Source organism: Saimiri boliviensis, chromosome 8 (genome assembly GCF_048565385.1).
Source record: "Saimiri boliviensis isolate mSaiBol1 chromosome 8, mSaiBol1.pri, whole genome shotgun sequence".
Taxonomy (NCBI): Eukaryota; Metazoa; Chordata; class Mammalia; order Primates; family Cebidae; genus Saimiri; species Saimiri boliviensis.
The window spans coordinates 95,558,141-95,574,010 of record NC_133456.1 but is presented as its reverse complement, the minus strand read 5'-3'; the positions used below and the strand labels follow the sequence as shown (position 1 = coordinate 95,574,010).

At 38.6% G+C, this 15,870-nt stretch overlaps 1 protein-coding gene across 8 annotated transcripts in view; it reads left to right on the top strand.

Annotated features, from left to right (window-relative positions):
- Window positions 1-15,870, top strand: part of ANKRD26 (ankyrin repeat domain containing 26) — a 105,508-nt gene that overhangs the window by 32,884 nt on the left and 56,754 nt on the right. For 4 of the 8 annotated variants that reach the window (XM_074404897.1, XM_039478942.2, XM_039478941.2 and 1 more), the window contains 7 exons: window positions 271-332; window positions 3,823-3,916; window positions 6,912-7,010; window positions 7,609-7,637; window positions 7,732-7,804; window positions 12,590-12,660; window positions 13,590-13,640. In XM_074404897.1, the coding sequence (XP_074260998.1) occupies window positions 271-332; window positions 3,823-3,916; window positions 6,912-7,010; window positions 7,609-7,637; window positions 7,732-7,804; window positions 12,590-12,660; window positions 13,590-13,640 (479 nt within the window). The remainder of the gene's footprint in view (window positions 1-270; window positions 333-3,822; window positions 3,917-6,911; window positions 7,011-7,608; window positions 7,638-7,731; window positions 7,805-12,589; window positions 12,661-13,589; window positions 13,641-15,870) is intronic. The other 4 variants (XM_039478944.2, XM_039478943.2, XM_074404895.1 and 1 more) reach the window with 3 other exon arrangements.

Genomic DNA, 15,870 nt, shown 5'->3' with positions numbered 1-15,870 from the left:
ATTAACATATACAGACTCAAATATTATATTCATTTAAACAATATTTTTATTTTGCTGTCTTTCTTCATAATACTAATTTTTTCCTGAGACTGTGTCAACCTTGTGAAATACTTTTTTGCTATTATTTTTATTTTATTGAATTACTCATGAATGGAGATAGACTTGTATATGTATTTAATTTTTTTGTTTATTTTTTATTTTTGTATATATATGTGTTTAAAACGTATACTAAATGTTCTTATGAATATATCTGTGTATAACATTTTATAGATATGATGTCTGCATTAGGATTAGGACAAGAGGAAGACATAGAATCACCTTGGGATTCTGAGGTACTGTCTATTGTTACTGTTACTTTAAAATATAAGCAGTGGGTGATGTTAAAACATAAAAGAGATACTTTGACTTGACTTTTTTGCCTCTGTGTAGATCCATAAGGAACTTCTTTCTTATATTTTTCAGTTCATAATTAATAAAGTATGTGCTAAGTGTATGACTGCAGCATTGTATCAATTCTACTAATTTGCAAGATTCATTTAAGAATCCAGTGTATTCAATAACGGGTGTCATAAAATTAAAAGCAAAGAATCCAGTTTAAAAGAAAATAAACAAAACAAACAAAAGAATCCAGTGTAGGAAAGTGCAAAAAAAAAAAAAAAGAAAAGACAAAAGAAAAAAAAAGGCTTAGAAGTCACAAGGGATCAGTGTGCATTCTGAAGTTGTTTATCTAAAAACTGGAGAATTATTTCAGGTCAACCTATGGCCAAATGTATGACTCTATGTTATGTATGGATGAGTAAAAGTCCTAATGAGATTCAGAGAGAAACAGTTTGGAATGCAGTTTTTTTGTTTTCTTTTTGACAACTTGGAATTTGAAAACATAACACCTAGGCCTTTTTTTTTTTTTTTTTTTTTTTTTTTTTTTTTTTTTTTTTTTGAGGCGGAGTTTTGCTCTCGTTACCCAGGCTGGAGTGCAATGGCGCGATCTCGGCTCACCGCAACCTCCGCCTCCTGGGTTCAGGCAATTCTCCTGCCTCAGCCTCCTGAGTAGCTGGGATTACAGGCACACGCCACCATGCCCAGCTGATTTTTTGTATTTTTAGTAGAGACGGGGTTTCACCATGTCGACCAGGATGGTCTCGAACTCTCGACCTCGTGATCCACCCGCCTCGGCCTCCCAAAGTGCTGGGATTACAGGCTTGAGCCACCGCGCCCGGCACACCTAGGCCTTTAAAGTATTAATATATATTTGTATGGATCTACAAGGAACATTTCAAGAGAAGGAAGAATGTGGAGAATAATGACAGTTTGGTTGAGTGGTGTTATAATAAGTAGAAATGATTTTCAAAATCATTTTCAATGACTTAATAAATATTGAGGGTACTTTTTGTAAACCTGTAGGCAGTACTGTCAAGAAAAGAATGGGAAAGTTGGAACAGGCATGTGGATTTCTAATTTGGGGTGTAAGTTTCAGTAGACAGTTACTGGAGATATTCTATAGGAATATAGTAAATTGACACTTAAGACCTTCCTAATGAGATTTTAAATGTTTGACCTCGAATAGATTTTTGTTTATTGAGTACTGACTACGTACTAGGCTGTTAGACACTGAATATACAAGCTGAGGGCTTACGCTCTAGTAGCAGGAACTGAAAAACAAGTAAACCACAAACACTTATAAGTCACTATAGGTACTTCGTATGATGAAAACAGAGTATTAGGTTAGAGAAAATTGAGAGAGTTTGTAGTTAGGATGGGGATTGAAGTGGTAGTGAAATTCTGTAGTCAGAGAGTATCTTTCTGAGTGTGACGTTAGATTGCCAACTAAAGGAAGAGAAGGAGCAGCCATGTGAAAGGCTAGGAGGAGAGCATTCTGGGCAGAGGGCACAATCATCACATCTGTTTATCATTTTGCTCTTAATATCTTGGAATGACCAAGAAGCAGGAAGTGGGGTAACTTATCGTTGTTTTTATTATTATACTGTATAGAAAAGAAAATGTGCAAATAAATACCTGGCACATTTCAGATACTTAATATGTAAATGTTATTATTCTTCTGTTTTTATGAAGGCTTGCTATACTTCTTTGAAATTATTTCTTTTTTTGTTGTTGTTATACTTTAAGTTCTAGGGTATATGTGCAGAACGTGCAGGTTTGTTACATAGGTGTACACGTGCCATGGTGGTTTACTGCATCTGCCACCCCGTCATCTGCATTAGATATTTCTTCTAATGCTATCCCTCCCCTAGAAATTATTTCTTTTTTTTTTTTTTTTTTTTTTTTTTGTTTTGAGACGGAGTTTCGCTCTTGTTACCCAGGCTGGTGTGCAATGGCGCGATCTCTGCTCACCACAACCTCCACTTCCTGGGTTCAGGCAATTCTCCTGCCTCAGCCTCCTGAGTAGCTGGGATTACAGGCACGCGCCACCATGCCCAGCTAATTTTTTGTACTTTTAGTAGAGACGGGGTTTCACCATGTTGACCAGGATGGTCTCGATCTCTCGACCTCGTGATCCACCCGCCTCGGCCTCCCAAAGTGCTGGGATTACAGGCTTGAGCCACCGCGCCCAGCCCCCTCAGTAAAAGTTTTAACACAAAGTATTTAGATTTTTCCAAGCTTTTGTTTACCTAAATGAAGCATCTTTTGCAGTATTCTGTTTATACTTACCATGATGTATTCCAAAGTTTTTTTATTACGCCAAATATCTTAACACTAAAAATTTTTGTAATTAGAAATATTTTAAATGTTTAATGCTGTACTATAGCAAGAATATTCTATTTTTAAAAATACGCTTTTTTAGCCGGGCGCGGTGGCTCAAGCCTGTAATCCCAGCACTTTGGGAGGCCGAGGCGGGTGGATCACGAGGTCAAGAGATCGAGACCATCCTGGTCAACATGGTGAAACCCCGTCTCTACTAAAAATACAAAAAATTAGCTGGGCATGGTGGCACGTGCCTGTAATCCCAGCTACTTAGGAGGCTGAGGCAGGAGAATTGCCTGAACCCAGGAGGCGGAGGTTGCGGTGAGCCGAGATCGCGCCATTGCACTCCAGCCTGGGTAACAAGAGCGAAACTCCGTCTCAAAAAAAAAAAAAAATATGCTTTTTTTCCCCTCTTAATCAGGCAGCCCCTGAACCAGAATAGGTTCAGAGAAGCTCCCCAGAATGACCTCTTATTTTTGGTGGGGAATACAAAATAGAATTAAGTCTTTTGATATTAGTTGCTTGTTGGACTATGCACATAAGTTAACTTTTTTTCTGTTAATATGTGTCCTTAGTCCTTCTGTGTTTGGTTTGCAGAGTCAATAGCCATCTAAAGATGAAAGATAAGCTTAATCTAGAGAGCATATGTGAAGTTCTTTATTGAAATGTTTTGATTTTCAGTACACACTAATCTTAAGTCTAATTGCTTTTAAAATAGGATATTTATATTATATTTGAAAGTGATTAGAAGATCTTTAGCAGATCATTCTTTTTGTAAAATTGAAACTCTTTTTTTTTTTTTTTTTTTTTTTGAGATGGAGTTTCGCTCTTGTTACCCAGGCTGGAGTGCAATGGCACGATCTCGGCTCACCGCAACCTCCGCCTCCTGGGTTCAGGCAATTCTTCTGCCTCAGCCTCCTGAGTAGTTGGGATTACAGGCACGTGCCACCATGCCCAGCTAATTTTTGTATTTTTAGTAGAGACGGGGTTTCACCATGTTGACCAGGATGGTCTCGATCTCTCGACCTCGTGATCCACCCGCCTCGGCCTCCCAAAGTGCTGGGATTACAGGCTTGAGCCACCACGCCCGGCGAAACTCATTATTGATATTAATTTTAACAGAGTATCTCTGAGAATTTTCCACAGAAGTATGTTGATCCTTTAGCTGGGGCTGCAGATCGAAAAGAAAAAAATATAGGCAATGAACAAGCAGAAGGTAAGAGATATATTTTATTTTAATAAAGCCGTTGGACAGAGTGTTTATTTAACAACATGATTGTTGATATATTCTAATAGCCAAAGAAAATCACCTATTAAATGGATAGTAAGAACAAAGAGGTGAAATTGTGATAAGTTGTATATCTTAGGTGTCAGCAACAGGTTAAATTGCTACTGTCACTAAAGGAGCTGAATTGTTAGATCCGTTTCAAAATACATTAAGATCTGAGAAGAGCCAGGAAATAAGGAAGAGGAGATGAGTAAAAGAGGAAATGAGAATGAGGAAGGCAGAGAGTATAGAGAGTGAATGAAGAACAAAGAAGCAAGTATATGAAATGGAGAGTGGCAAAATAAAATAATTATAATAGTACATCAGGCCGGGTGCGGTGGCTCACGCCTGTAATCCCAGCCCTTTGGGAGGCTGAGGTGGGCATATCACTTGAGGTCAGGAGTTTGAGACCAGCCTGGCCAACATGGTGAAACCCCATCTCTATTAAAAATACAAAAATTAGCTGGGTGTGGTGGCACACACCTGTAATCCCAGCTACTCGGGAGGCTGAGGCAGGAGAATTGCTTGAACCTGGAAGGCGAAGGTTGCTGTGAGCTGAGATTGCGTCACTGCAGTCTAGCCTGGCGACAGAGTGAGGCTTTGTCTCAAAAAAATAAAAAATAAATTAATTCTTTAGAAAATGGAAAGTCAGGGTATTAGAAAGGTAGGAAGAGTTTAAAATGAGCTTCCAGTACCAAAACTTGTCAGAGAAGTAGAGCAAAATTTTTGCACTCTTTCTATCCCCCTCACTGTTGGGAAGGCAAGGATGGAGGTACTGGACCATCTTTCTGTCATAGATGAATACAAGCATATATGGTCAGCCATATGTATCTATAATTTGATGTCATAGAAAATGTAACTTCAGGCTGGGCATGCTGGCTCACACCTGTAATCCCAGCACTTTGAGAGGCCGAAATGGGAGATCACCTGAGGTTAGGAGTTTGATACCAGCCTGGCTAACATGGTGAAACCTCTGTCTCTACTAAAAATACAAAAATTAGCCAGGAATGGTGGTGCATGCCTGGAATCCCAGTTGCTTGGGAGGCTCGGGTAGGAGAGTAGCTTGAACCCTGGAGACGGAAGTTGTAGTGAGCCGAGATTGCGCCACTGCACTCCAGCCTGGGCAACAGAGCGAGATTCTGTCTCAAAAAAAGAAAGTGTTACTTTATAGGACAGTGTCTCAAAGGCCAAAAGAAGGTAATTGGAAAGAAGAGAGTAGGGTTGCTTATGGAGAGATCAAGGAAGCCATACTCTGATAAAAAGCCCATAGCAACTTTAGGACTTGTAATACAGTTTCAGTTTGGGGGACATGATAGGGAGGAACTTGATGCCAGATTCCAAAAGGATACGATAATATGAAAGAATGTCGGGCTGGGCACAGTGGCTGACAGCTGTAATCCCAGCACTTTGGGAGGCCAAAGTGGGTGGATCACGAGGTCAAGAGATTGACACCATCCTGGCCAACATGGTGAAACCCCATCTCTAAAATACAAAAAATTAGCTCAGTGTGGTTCTGCATGCCTGTTGTCCCAGCTACTTGGGAAGGCAAGGTAGGGGAATCACTTGAACCCTGGAGGCGGAGGTTGCAGTGAGCTGAGATTGCGCCACTGCACTCTAGCATAGCGACAGAGAAGACTTTGTCTCAAAAAAAAAAGAATGTGGAGGCACACTCAGTATAGACCAGAGCTTCTTAAAATGTAATAAATCAGCTGAGAATCTTGTTAAAAATGCACATTTTGATTCAGCAGGCCTGGGGTTCTGCATTTCTAATAAGTTCTCACAAAACGCTGATGCTTCTGGCCCTTGGACCATACTCTGAGTAGTAAGGGTGTAGACTTCCCTGTAGAGAAATCTGAAAGAAGAGTCACTAGACAACAATTCAAGGCATAACAGATCAAGTTAAAACATTATTTTTCTTTTTATTTCTGAGCACGTTTCTAGCTATAGGGTTAGGAACAAAGAGATGAAGAAATAGAAATTATAGATGTAAGATACTATTGTTAAATGAAGAAGAAAGAAATGCTGAAAATATTCCATGAAAAGAATGTAGAAGGGGAGGAATCAAGACCACAGATCTAGAGATTACTTTTGCAAAAGAAGAAACATTGTCAGTGGGGAAAGAGAGAGGAAAGAAAAAAGTTAGCTAGGTTATTTTGGAGTTAATAATGAGGAAACTCGAAAGAACTCATTTCAGATGGCTTCAGTGTATTTACACTTAGATGGTTAGATCATTTCTGCTCCAGAGATTATGGGAAGCATGCTAGAATTGGGTGATTCTTATCTCCTCTCTGTAACTGTCAGACATTAAAGATATATGTTGCTTTGGACTGGTTATGGTGGTTCACCTGTCATTCAGCACTTTGGGAGGCCAAGGTCGGTGGATTGCTGGAGCCCAGGAGTTTGAGATCAGCTTGGACAACATGGCAAGACCCCATCTAAAAAAAAAATACAAAAATTAGGCATGGTGGTGCATAGGCCTGTAGTTTCAGCTATTCAGGAGGCTAAGGTGGGAGGATTGCTTGAGCCTGGAGGTTGAGGCTACAGTGATCGATGAGCCATGATTGTGCCACTGACTACAGTCTGGGTAACAGAGTGAGATTCTATCAAAAAAAAAAAAAAAAGGTCTGTGTTGCACTGATATTAATTAATCAAATGAGTTAAATTTGAATATAGAAGCATTGACTTTTTTCTTAAAGAAAATTGCTTTTTGATATGATAGCTGTTTCATAAACTCCTTTAGAGGCTAACATATTTTAGAAATGAAAAAATTACAGTTGATAATTCTTTGAATACTAAAATTGTTATTTTCAACAAACACTGCATTGATTTTAAAAACTGCACTAATTTTGAAATATAAAATAATAGCTAATAATTCTGTGGCAATTCAATTTTTTCTTTTAATAAATATTTTAATATTGAAAGCTTATTATACATTATTTCTTAGGTATGTTTTATATACCTTCTTGTATGAGTGGATCAAGAAACTTTAAGATGGCTAAACTAGAGGATACAAGAAATGTAGGCATGCCAGTAGCCCCCATGGGTATGGAAAAAAATGAGTATTTTTGTTAACTGTTATTCTACAAGTGTATATCCAAGCTGATCAGTTCACAGTGCTTTCTCTGATGAGAGATGAGTTATATATTCAACTAAAGTGGCACCACAACTGTGTGCTTCCCAAATTACAGGACAAATTGAAGCACATGATAAATACTTGTAGTATAATGGTGTAAATGATTCTGATGTGTTGCATTAAAGATATCCTGTAGCATTGTACCATAGGTCTTGACATTTTTCCTCTCAGGATCATGCTTTGCTCCTCTGATTAAAGATCGCCTTTCTCCGCATTGATGAGCCTGCTCACATTGGCATATGTGCACTTTCTTATTTTAGTTATAGTCACTTGGGACAGAATCCCATGTTCAAATGAAAACTGCATGTTTTATTAGACCTATGTTCCTATGTTTTTCTTCAGTATACTTCTGTCATGTTGCTGTCCTAACCAAAATGAAAAACATCCCAACAGTTAATCATTTTCAAACCAAGCATGATGATTCATGTCAATACTAACACTGCATGAATTTATGATTGGCTTTGTCATATTTGCATATAATTGATTATATGTCCCTTTTGCTTTTTAGAGTCTCCTGAGAGATATCGTCACTTGAAGGTAATAAGTTTTATATTTTTATCTTGAATTATCAAATGCATATTGTATAAAATATAAATTATTTATTAATCATTTTGTTTCAAAATCCATTCAGCCTACCATTGAAATGCAAGATTCTGTTCCAAATAAAGCAGGAGGAATGAAGAATGTACAAACATCCAAAGCAGGTAAATGTTGCAATACATATTTAACTCTGGAAGGAAGTACATTAAAATATTTGAAATGCTCACAGTTTTCTTATTCCTAATTCTTTTTACCCTGAAATTTGATGGAAGGATTTTTTTTTTCTTTTAAACTGAGACAGAGTCTCACTCTCTGTTGCTCAGGCTGGAATGTGGTGATGCGATCTCAGCTCACTGCAGTGTCTGCCTCCCAGGTTCAAGGGATTCTCCTGCCTCAGCCTCCAGAGTAGCTGGGACTACAGGCACGTGTCACCACACCTGGCTTATTTTTGTATTTTTAGTAGAGATGTGGTTTTACAATGTTGGCCAGGCTAATCTTGAACTTCTGACCTCAGGTGTTCTGCCCACCTCGGCCTCCCAAAGTGCTGAGATGACAGATGTGAGCCAGTGCACCTGGCCTGATGGAATGATTTGACATAAATAATGTAGATGATATTGCTGGTATTCACATTTGGATAAAAGATATATACAAGCATAAGAATAAGAAATTTTTAAAATGTAAGCTTTAACTTAGATGTTTCCACTTTTATGTTTTAAAGTTTCCAGTTTGGAATCTCTATACTTGTTAGGGATTCACAGAGGTAAATTATGAGACACTAAGATTTCCCCAGTGTTTCAAATGCTTATTGGAATTCTAATCTTTACTTAGAGGAAAGCTTTATTTGCAAACATGTCAATTACATTTTTGCATTAATCATTTCATCTTAATGTTATTAAACTGATGATCTAAAGGCAACCAGGAGTTCTGATTAGCAGATTGTGTGTGTGTGTGTGTGTGTGTGTGTGTGTGTGTGTGTTACCTTTGATTATTAAAAATGATGAAAGTAATTTTTTTTTTCTTTTTGAGACAGAGTCTCACTCTGTCACCCAGGCTGAAGTGCAGTGGTGTAATCTCAGCTCACTGCAACCTCTGCCTCCCAGGTTCCAGCAATTCTCCTGCCTCAGGCTCCCAGGTATTTAGGATTACAGGCGTGCACCACCATGCCTGGCTAGTTTTTGTATTTTTGTTAGAAACAAGGTTTTACCATGTTGGCCAGGCTAGTCTTGAACTCTTGACCTCAGGTAATCTGCCCACCTCAGCCTCCCAAAGTCTAAGATTACAGGTATGAGCCACCATGCCTGGCCAGTAATTATTATTATTATTATTATTTATATATATTTTTTTTTTATTACGTTTTAGATTTTAGGGTACATGTGAAGAACATGCAGGATTGTTGCATAGGCACATGCATGGCATTGCAGTTTGCTGACTTTTTACCTATACATATGTTTGTTTGCTCTTATTTCTTCATGAGCTTGGTAGATCCAAGAAGCAAGACTTTTTTTTTTTTTTTTTGAGATGGAGTCTTGCTCTGTCACCAAGCTGGAGTACAGTGGCGCGATCTTGGCTCACCGCAACCTCCGCTTCCTGGGTTTAAGCAATTCCCCTGTCTTAGCCTCCCGAGTAACTGGGACTACAGGCCCATGCTGCCACACCCAGCTATTTTGTATTTTAGTAGAGACAGGGTTTCACCATGTTGGTGAGAATGGTCTCGATCTCCTGACCGTGTGATTTGCCTGCGTTTGCCTCTCAAAGTGCTAGGATTACAGGCGTGAGCTACTGCACCTGGCTGAAACACGACTTTTTTTTTTTTTTTTTTTTGAGATGGAATTTCACCCTTGTTACCCAGGCTGGAGTGCAATGGCGCGATCTCGGCTCACCGCAACCTCCGCCTCCTGGGTTCAGGCAATTCTCCTGCCTCAGCCTCCTGAGTAGCTGGGATTACAGGCACGCGCCACCACGCCCAGCTAGTTTTTTGCACCTTTAGTAGAGACGGGGTTTCACCATGTTGACCAGGATGGTCTCGATCTCTCGACCTCGTGATCCACCCGCCTCGGCCTCCCAAAGTGCTGGGATTACAGGCTTGAGCCACCGCGCCCGGCTGAAACACGACTTTTAAAACAAAATACTTTAAATGAAATCCCTCAACACAGGAAGACATGAAACAGAAAAAGCATGAAGTAAACAACTTAAACAGTTCCTGTAGATCATTTCACTTCTCATTTAATACCTTTTATAAAGTAATGAATAGAGTCTAGTTCTCTAGGGACCCAAATATATACATTTATTCATTTAATAAAAATTTGCTTTATATTGGGCACTGATATTGTATATCCTAAATATTTTTGGGAACATTCCCTCAGTTTAGGCCTGCGTTATCCTTGTTTTACAATATTGTCTTCTAATTCATCTCCCTTTATTTATTCATATGCCCCTGAAATTAATCCTCCCCACAGTATTTAGGGTGATCTGCCTCCAGTGCAGATAGGACCATGAGTCCCTCTTGAAAACAAAAATATTCAAGCATCGTAAGATTACATATAAGGCTATTATCATCTGACTTCTGCCTAACTCTCCATCTTTAGCCCTTCCCCTTTCTGCCCTTTTCTCTGGGATTTCTTAGCTGCTGGTGATGCTCTCCTCTCTAGTGCTTGTATTTTAGACAAATACATACGCTATTTGAGGCTTCTTTCCCTCTGTCGTTGCTGTCTTGCATGCTGTTACCCTTTCCTGCCCTCCACTCCCTTTAGTCTGGCTAACCTCACTTTATAAGTCTCAACTCAGGCATGTTCTCTAGCAACGCCATCTTTGATGCCTTTTATTTACATTCTTTTTTTTTTTTCTTTTTCTTTTTGTGATGGAGTCTCACTGGAGTGCGGTGGCATGATCTCGGCTTTCTGCAACTTCGGCCTCCTGGGTTCAAGTGATTCTCCTGACTCAGCCTCCTCAAGTAGCTGGGATCACAGGCACCCATCACCACACCTGTATAATTTTTATATTTTTGTATTTATAGTAGACAGGGGTTTTCCTGGCCTCAAGTGATCCACCCACCTCAGCCTCCCAAAGTGCTGGGATTACAGACGTGAGCCACCGTGCCTGGTCTTCCTTACATTCTTTTTTTTTTTTTTTTTTTTTTTTTTTTTTTTTTTGAGACGGAGTTTCGCTCTTGTTACCCAGGCTGGAGTGCAATGGCACGATCTCGGCTCACCGCAACCTCCGCCTCCTGGGTTCAGGCAATTCTCCTGCCTCAGCCTCCTGAGTAACTGGGATTACAGGCACACGCCACCATGCCCAGCTAATTTTTTGTATTTTTAGTAGAGACGGGATTTCACCATGTTGACCAGGATGGTCTCGATCTCTCGACCTCGTGATCCACCCGCCTCGGCCTCCCAAAGTGCTGGGATTACAGGCTTGAGCCACCGCGCCCGGCTCTTACATTCTTTAAACCCCAGTGCTTAGCACTTAGCAGGAACTCAATAAATAATTATTGAGTAAAATAGATAGACTTTTTATAAGATAACTTGAAAGATTGTGCCCTACAGTCTAGGAGCAAGGGCATGGACATATGGAGAAATAAGTTACTGTTCAGGTGGAAAAGATACAGTACAAAGATAAGGTACGAAGCCAGCCCCAAGGAAGGAGACACCTGTTTATCTGGGGAAAGATGGCTATAATCGAAGAAAACTTCACATAGCAGTCTGAGTCTTAAAATATGAAAAGAAATTTGTCAAAATATCAGATATAAGGAGTGGGATGTACAATGATAAAGATGTAAAAAGTAATAGTAATTTTGGAACTCTAATAATGAACAACACTTTTGTGCCTTGTTAAAAAGGTACTGTTGGCCAGGTGCAGTGGCTCATGCCTGTAATCCTGGCACTTTGGGAGGTCAAGGTGGGTAGATTGCCTGAGCTCAGGAGTTCGAGACCAGCAGGGCCAACATGGTGAAACCCCGTCTCTACTAAAATACAAAAGAAATTCGCTGGACGTGGTGGTGTGCGCCTGTAGTCCCAGCTCCTCAGGAGGCTGAGACCGGCGAATCGCTTGAACCCATGAGGCGGAGGTTGCAGTGAGCTGAGATTGCATCACTGCACTCCAGCCTGAGTAACAGAGCAAGACTCTGTCTCTACATTAAAAAAAACAAAAAAAAAAACAGTTATAGAAAACATTATACAGTGTTACTTTATATATTTCCACTTTGTCTTAAGATTTTGTTTTGTTTCTGACAGTTTTGCTCATTTATGTTGGGTGAATGAATTTGTGAGGCATTAACCTGGTATCATCTAGTGTTGCTAGTCTCCCCAGTGTTGCTAGTCTCCCCAAGTGGTTTGTTGAAGTTTTGGATAATGGTTGAAGTTTTAATTAGATACTTCATTAAGTTGATAGTTAGAATTATTTCTTACTGGGAAGTCAATGTTCCACTGAAGATTAGGCTTCCTTGCCGGGCGCGGTGGCTCAAGCCTGTAATCCCAGCACTTTGGGAGGCTGAGGCGGGTGGATCACGAGGTTGAGAGATCGAGACCATCCTGGTCAACATGGTGAAACCCCGTCTCTACTAAAAATACAAAAAACTAGCTGGGCATGGTGGCGCGTGCCTGTAATCCCAGCTACTCAGGAGGCTGAGGCAGGAGAATTGCCTGAGCCCAGGAGGCGGAGGTTGCGGTGAGCCAAGATCGCGCCATTGCACTCCAGCCTGGGTAACAAGAGTGAAAACTCCGGTTCAGAAAAAAAAAAAAAAAAAGATTAGGCTTCCTTGAAACTTCTTGTGATTGTGCCACTGCATTCCAGCTAGGGTGACAGAGTGAGACCCTGTCTCAAAAACTAATAGAAAAAAACCCTCTCAATTTACAAAATACAAATAAATGTTATTTTCTGTTTCTATAAAGACTATACCTTTTACCTAACTGCTCTAAGTAGTTCATTTAACTAAACATTTGGATTTTTTTCAGCTGAACATGACTTAGAAGTAACATCAGAAGAAGAGCAAGAAAGGAAAGGAAGTGAAAATAAACAGTCACAGGTATTCAATTTTTTAAAAAACTTCTGGTTTAATATTGTTTTCTTACATAGTCCAAATGAAATTGCCTTTCAGACTAGCCTTTTATAATCAATAGATCATTATTTAATGTTTAGTATTAAACACATTTTGACTAAATATTCTTAGAATGTGTAGTAAAACTATAGCTAATCTTTTGTTTTTTATTTTTGTTATAGTTACCCTTTACCCTTGAAATTGAAGCCAGAAATTTCCTGAGTATTGTTTCTTCTTTCATTTTTATAACTTCCTTATGTGATAAAGATGGTAGCATCAAATATTGAATCATATTATTAAGCAGTAGAAAATATGAAAAATTTAACACTGATGGCCACTGAGTGGGATTCATTTTAAAAGAGGAATCATTCCCAGTGGTTCAGGATTTACGGTTTTTTTTGTTTTTGAGATGGAGTTTCCCTCTTGTTGCCCAGGCTGGAGTGCAATGGCATGATCTCGGCTCACCACAACCTCCACCTGCCGGGTTCAAGCAATTCTCCTGTCTCAGCCTCCCAAGTAGCTCGGGTCACAGGCATGTGCCACCAGGCCCAGCTAATTTTGTATTTTTAGTAGAGACGGGGTTTGTCCGTGTTGGTCAGGCTGGTGTTGAACTTCCGACCTCAGGTGATCTGCCCACCTCGGCCTCCCAAAGTGCTGGGATTACAGGCATGAGCCACCGTTACCAGCCAGGATTTACATTCTTATATTGCTGGTCACTAATTCCAAAGTTAAAGATTTATTCTGCTTTGTGGTCTCTGTTGACTTCAGCACCTACATTCAGGGAAAGAATGGGGTCATAAAATCAACCCAGTTATTAAGAGAATCAGAATTAATTAATTACTGAATTAATTCCTTTCAGAATGGGATCTTTCCATTGTTAGGATATAAACAATAACTTTCTGATTATTTCCGTCTAGGAAATCAGTAAATACTATGGAATTTTTAAATCTACTATTAATGAACCTTATGTAAGTATTGGACTTAAGCTGATAGTCAATCCAGATGCATAACACCACATTACGGTATATAATTTCAATTAAAATGTAAGAATTTGCTTTTTGTTCTGATTGGTGTTTATTTTGGCTCCTAATAATTTAAAGTTTCTCTGCTCTCCAGTTAGAAATCTTTAGAAAAAGTACTTAAATACACTGTAGGGGCTCAGTATTTGTAGTATGGTAAGGTAAAATCTTTTTAAGTCAGGATGCCTTTATAATACTACAAATCATCTGCTAATTTATTTTCAGTAGATTTAACACATAATTAATTAAGTTTAATCCAAAGAAACAGTGATAAAGTTAACTTTGCTGGTTCATGTTTTTCTCCTACTTTAGGCTAAGGCAAATTAGTTTTTGCTTCTTAGTTACAATCCAGTGATTTAGGAGTAACTAAACATAGATGAAGAAGTTTAACAGTTCAGTTTTAATTATTTCCTAATTTTTCTTTGTTTATACTTGATTACTTAAGGATAAAGTTATTTTAAAAACATGTACCCTGACAGAAAAGACATCTGAAAAACAAAACAAGCAAATTAATCTTCCACTTTCACAATGTCTGCAAAAAATATCTCAAGAACCAGAACTGAATAAGGAGTGTGATAGAGAGGATATATCTTTATATTCAGGACTTTCTTGTTTGCAAAATGATGAAGAGATATCGACCAAACAAGGCAAATTAGAGTGGAAAAATAATTTAAAACTCATCACAAATGAATTAAAGCAGAGCTGTGGTGCAACTTGTGAAAAATACAAAATTACTGCTTGTCCTGGGAAAGAGCCACTACATGATAGCTCTAAAGAAGGTGCAGATTTTAAGGAAATACCCTCTTCTTTGACAAATAATATACTTGATTGTGATGAAAAAGATTCTACTATCTCTGTAGTATTCCACGCATTGCCTGAACAAAAAGAACCCAGTCTTGAAAATGTCTTTCCATTTCCTTCATACTCTCGGTCCCCAGAATATGCTTGCCAGTCATTTTCTAAGCCTTATTTAAATGAAAATAAATTAGTCCGAGGAAATAACAAACCAGACACTGAGCATGTTTTTAACACAGGTGAGAATTTTTATAATGATACAGAAAATGAAAAAGTAAGGAACCCACAAGTAGTTACAGGTGAAATGAAAGAAGAGTTTGATATGCAAATAACAAAAAATATGAACCAAAATGCCACTAATTGGAAATTAGACATTGGACATGTGCCTCGGTCTAGTGATCCAAAAAGACCTTATGATTTGATCTGCTCCAAAGAAATGAAGCATATGATTCAAATAAAAAGGCATAGTATTTCTGCTGGTACAGATGCTTACAAGCAAACAAAACCACTACAGAACTTGTTCCAGAAGCCGTTATATGGTAATTGCAGTGCTAATAACTATCAAAGCATAGAACCTGAATTAGAAAATGTGAGGTCTTCTCCACCACATAGTGAGAGAACATCAAAAGTATCTCTAAAAGAAGAATTACAGCAAGATATTCAAAGGTTTAAAAATGAAATAGCCATGTTAAAAGTAGAGTTCCGGGCTTTGGAGAAAGAAAAAGTTCAACTTCAAAAAGAGGTAGAGGTTTGCTTGCTGCTACTCTTTGTTTTTTCTCTATCAGTTATCTGATCCATTCTGATTTTCTGCTTATGAAGAGCTCATGTATAAAATGGCATTACCTAAATAGGTAATCGTGTGTAGAAATAATTATTTCTGCTAAGTAACAGGAGTTAAGGAAAACATTCCCACAATCATTGTTCCTTAATCAACCTAAGAAGTCTATCAGTCTTCCAGGTGGCATATGGACTGGGAAAACTAATTTAGCCATATACCATGTGACCTTGTGAACCAGGATAAGTGTGAAGGAAATTGCTTTATGAAAGGTAGTAAGTGCTAGGGTGTTTTTTTCCCTATTGACCTAAAGATGAATCTTTTATTTAAACAACATGGCAATACAGTGGGAAAGAAGCAGTGACTGAGAAGAGATGTAAACATGTATCTAGCCTTGAGTGTTATAACAAATATTCCCAGCCAAAAGAACCTATTTAACGTGCTTTCATGTGTGCAAGTTTATCTTTTTGACTTAAACTGTTGGAACTTATAATTCCATTATGATCACTTTAAAGATTTTGGGCAACAAATACATATACTTTCACATATTTTAAAAATCATCAGTCAGATATTTCTATTGAATCAGACCTTTACATTAGGTTGTTTAAT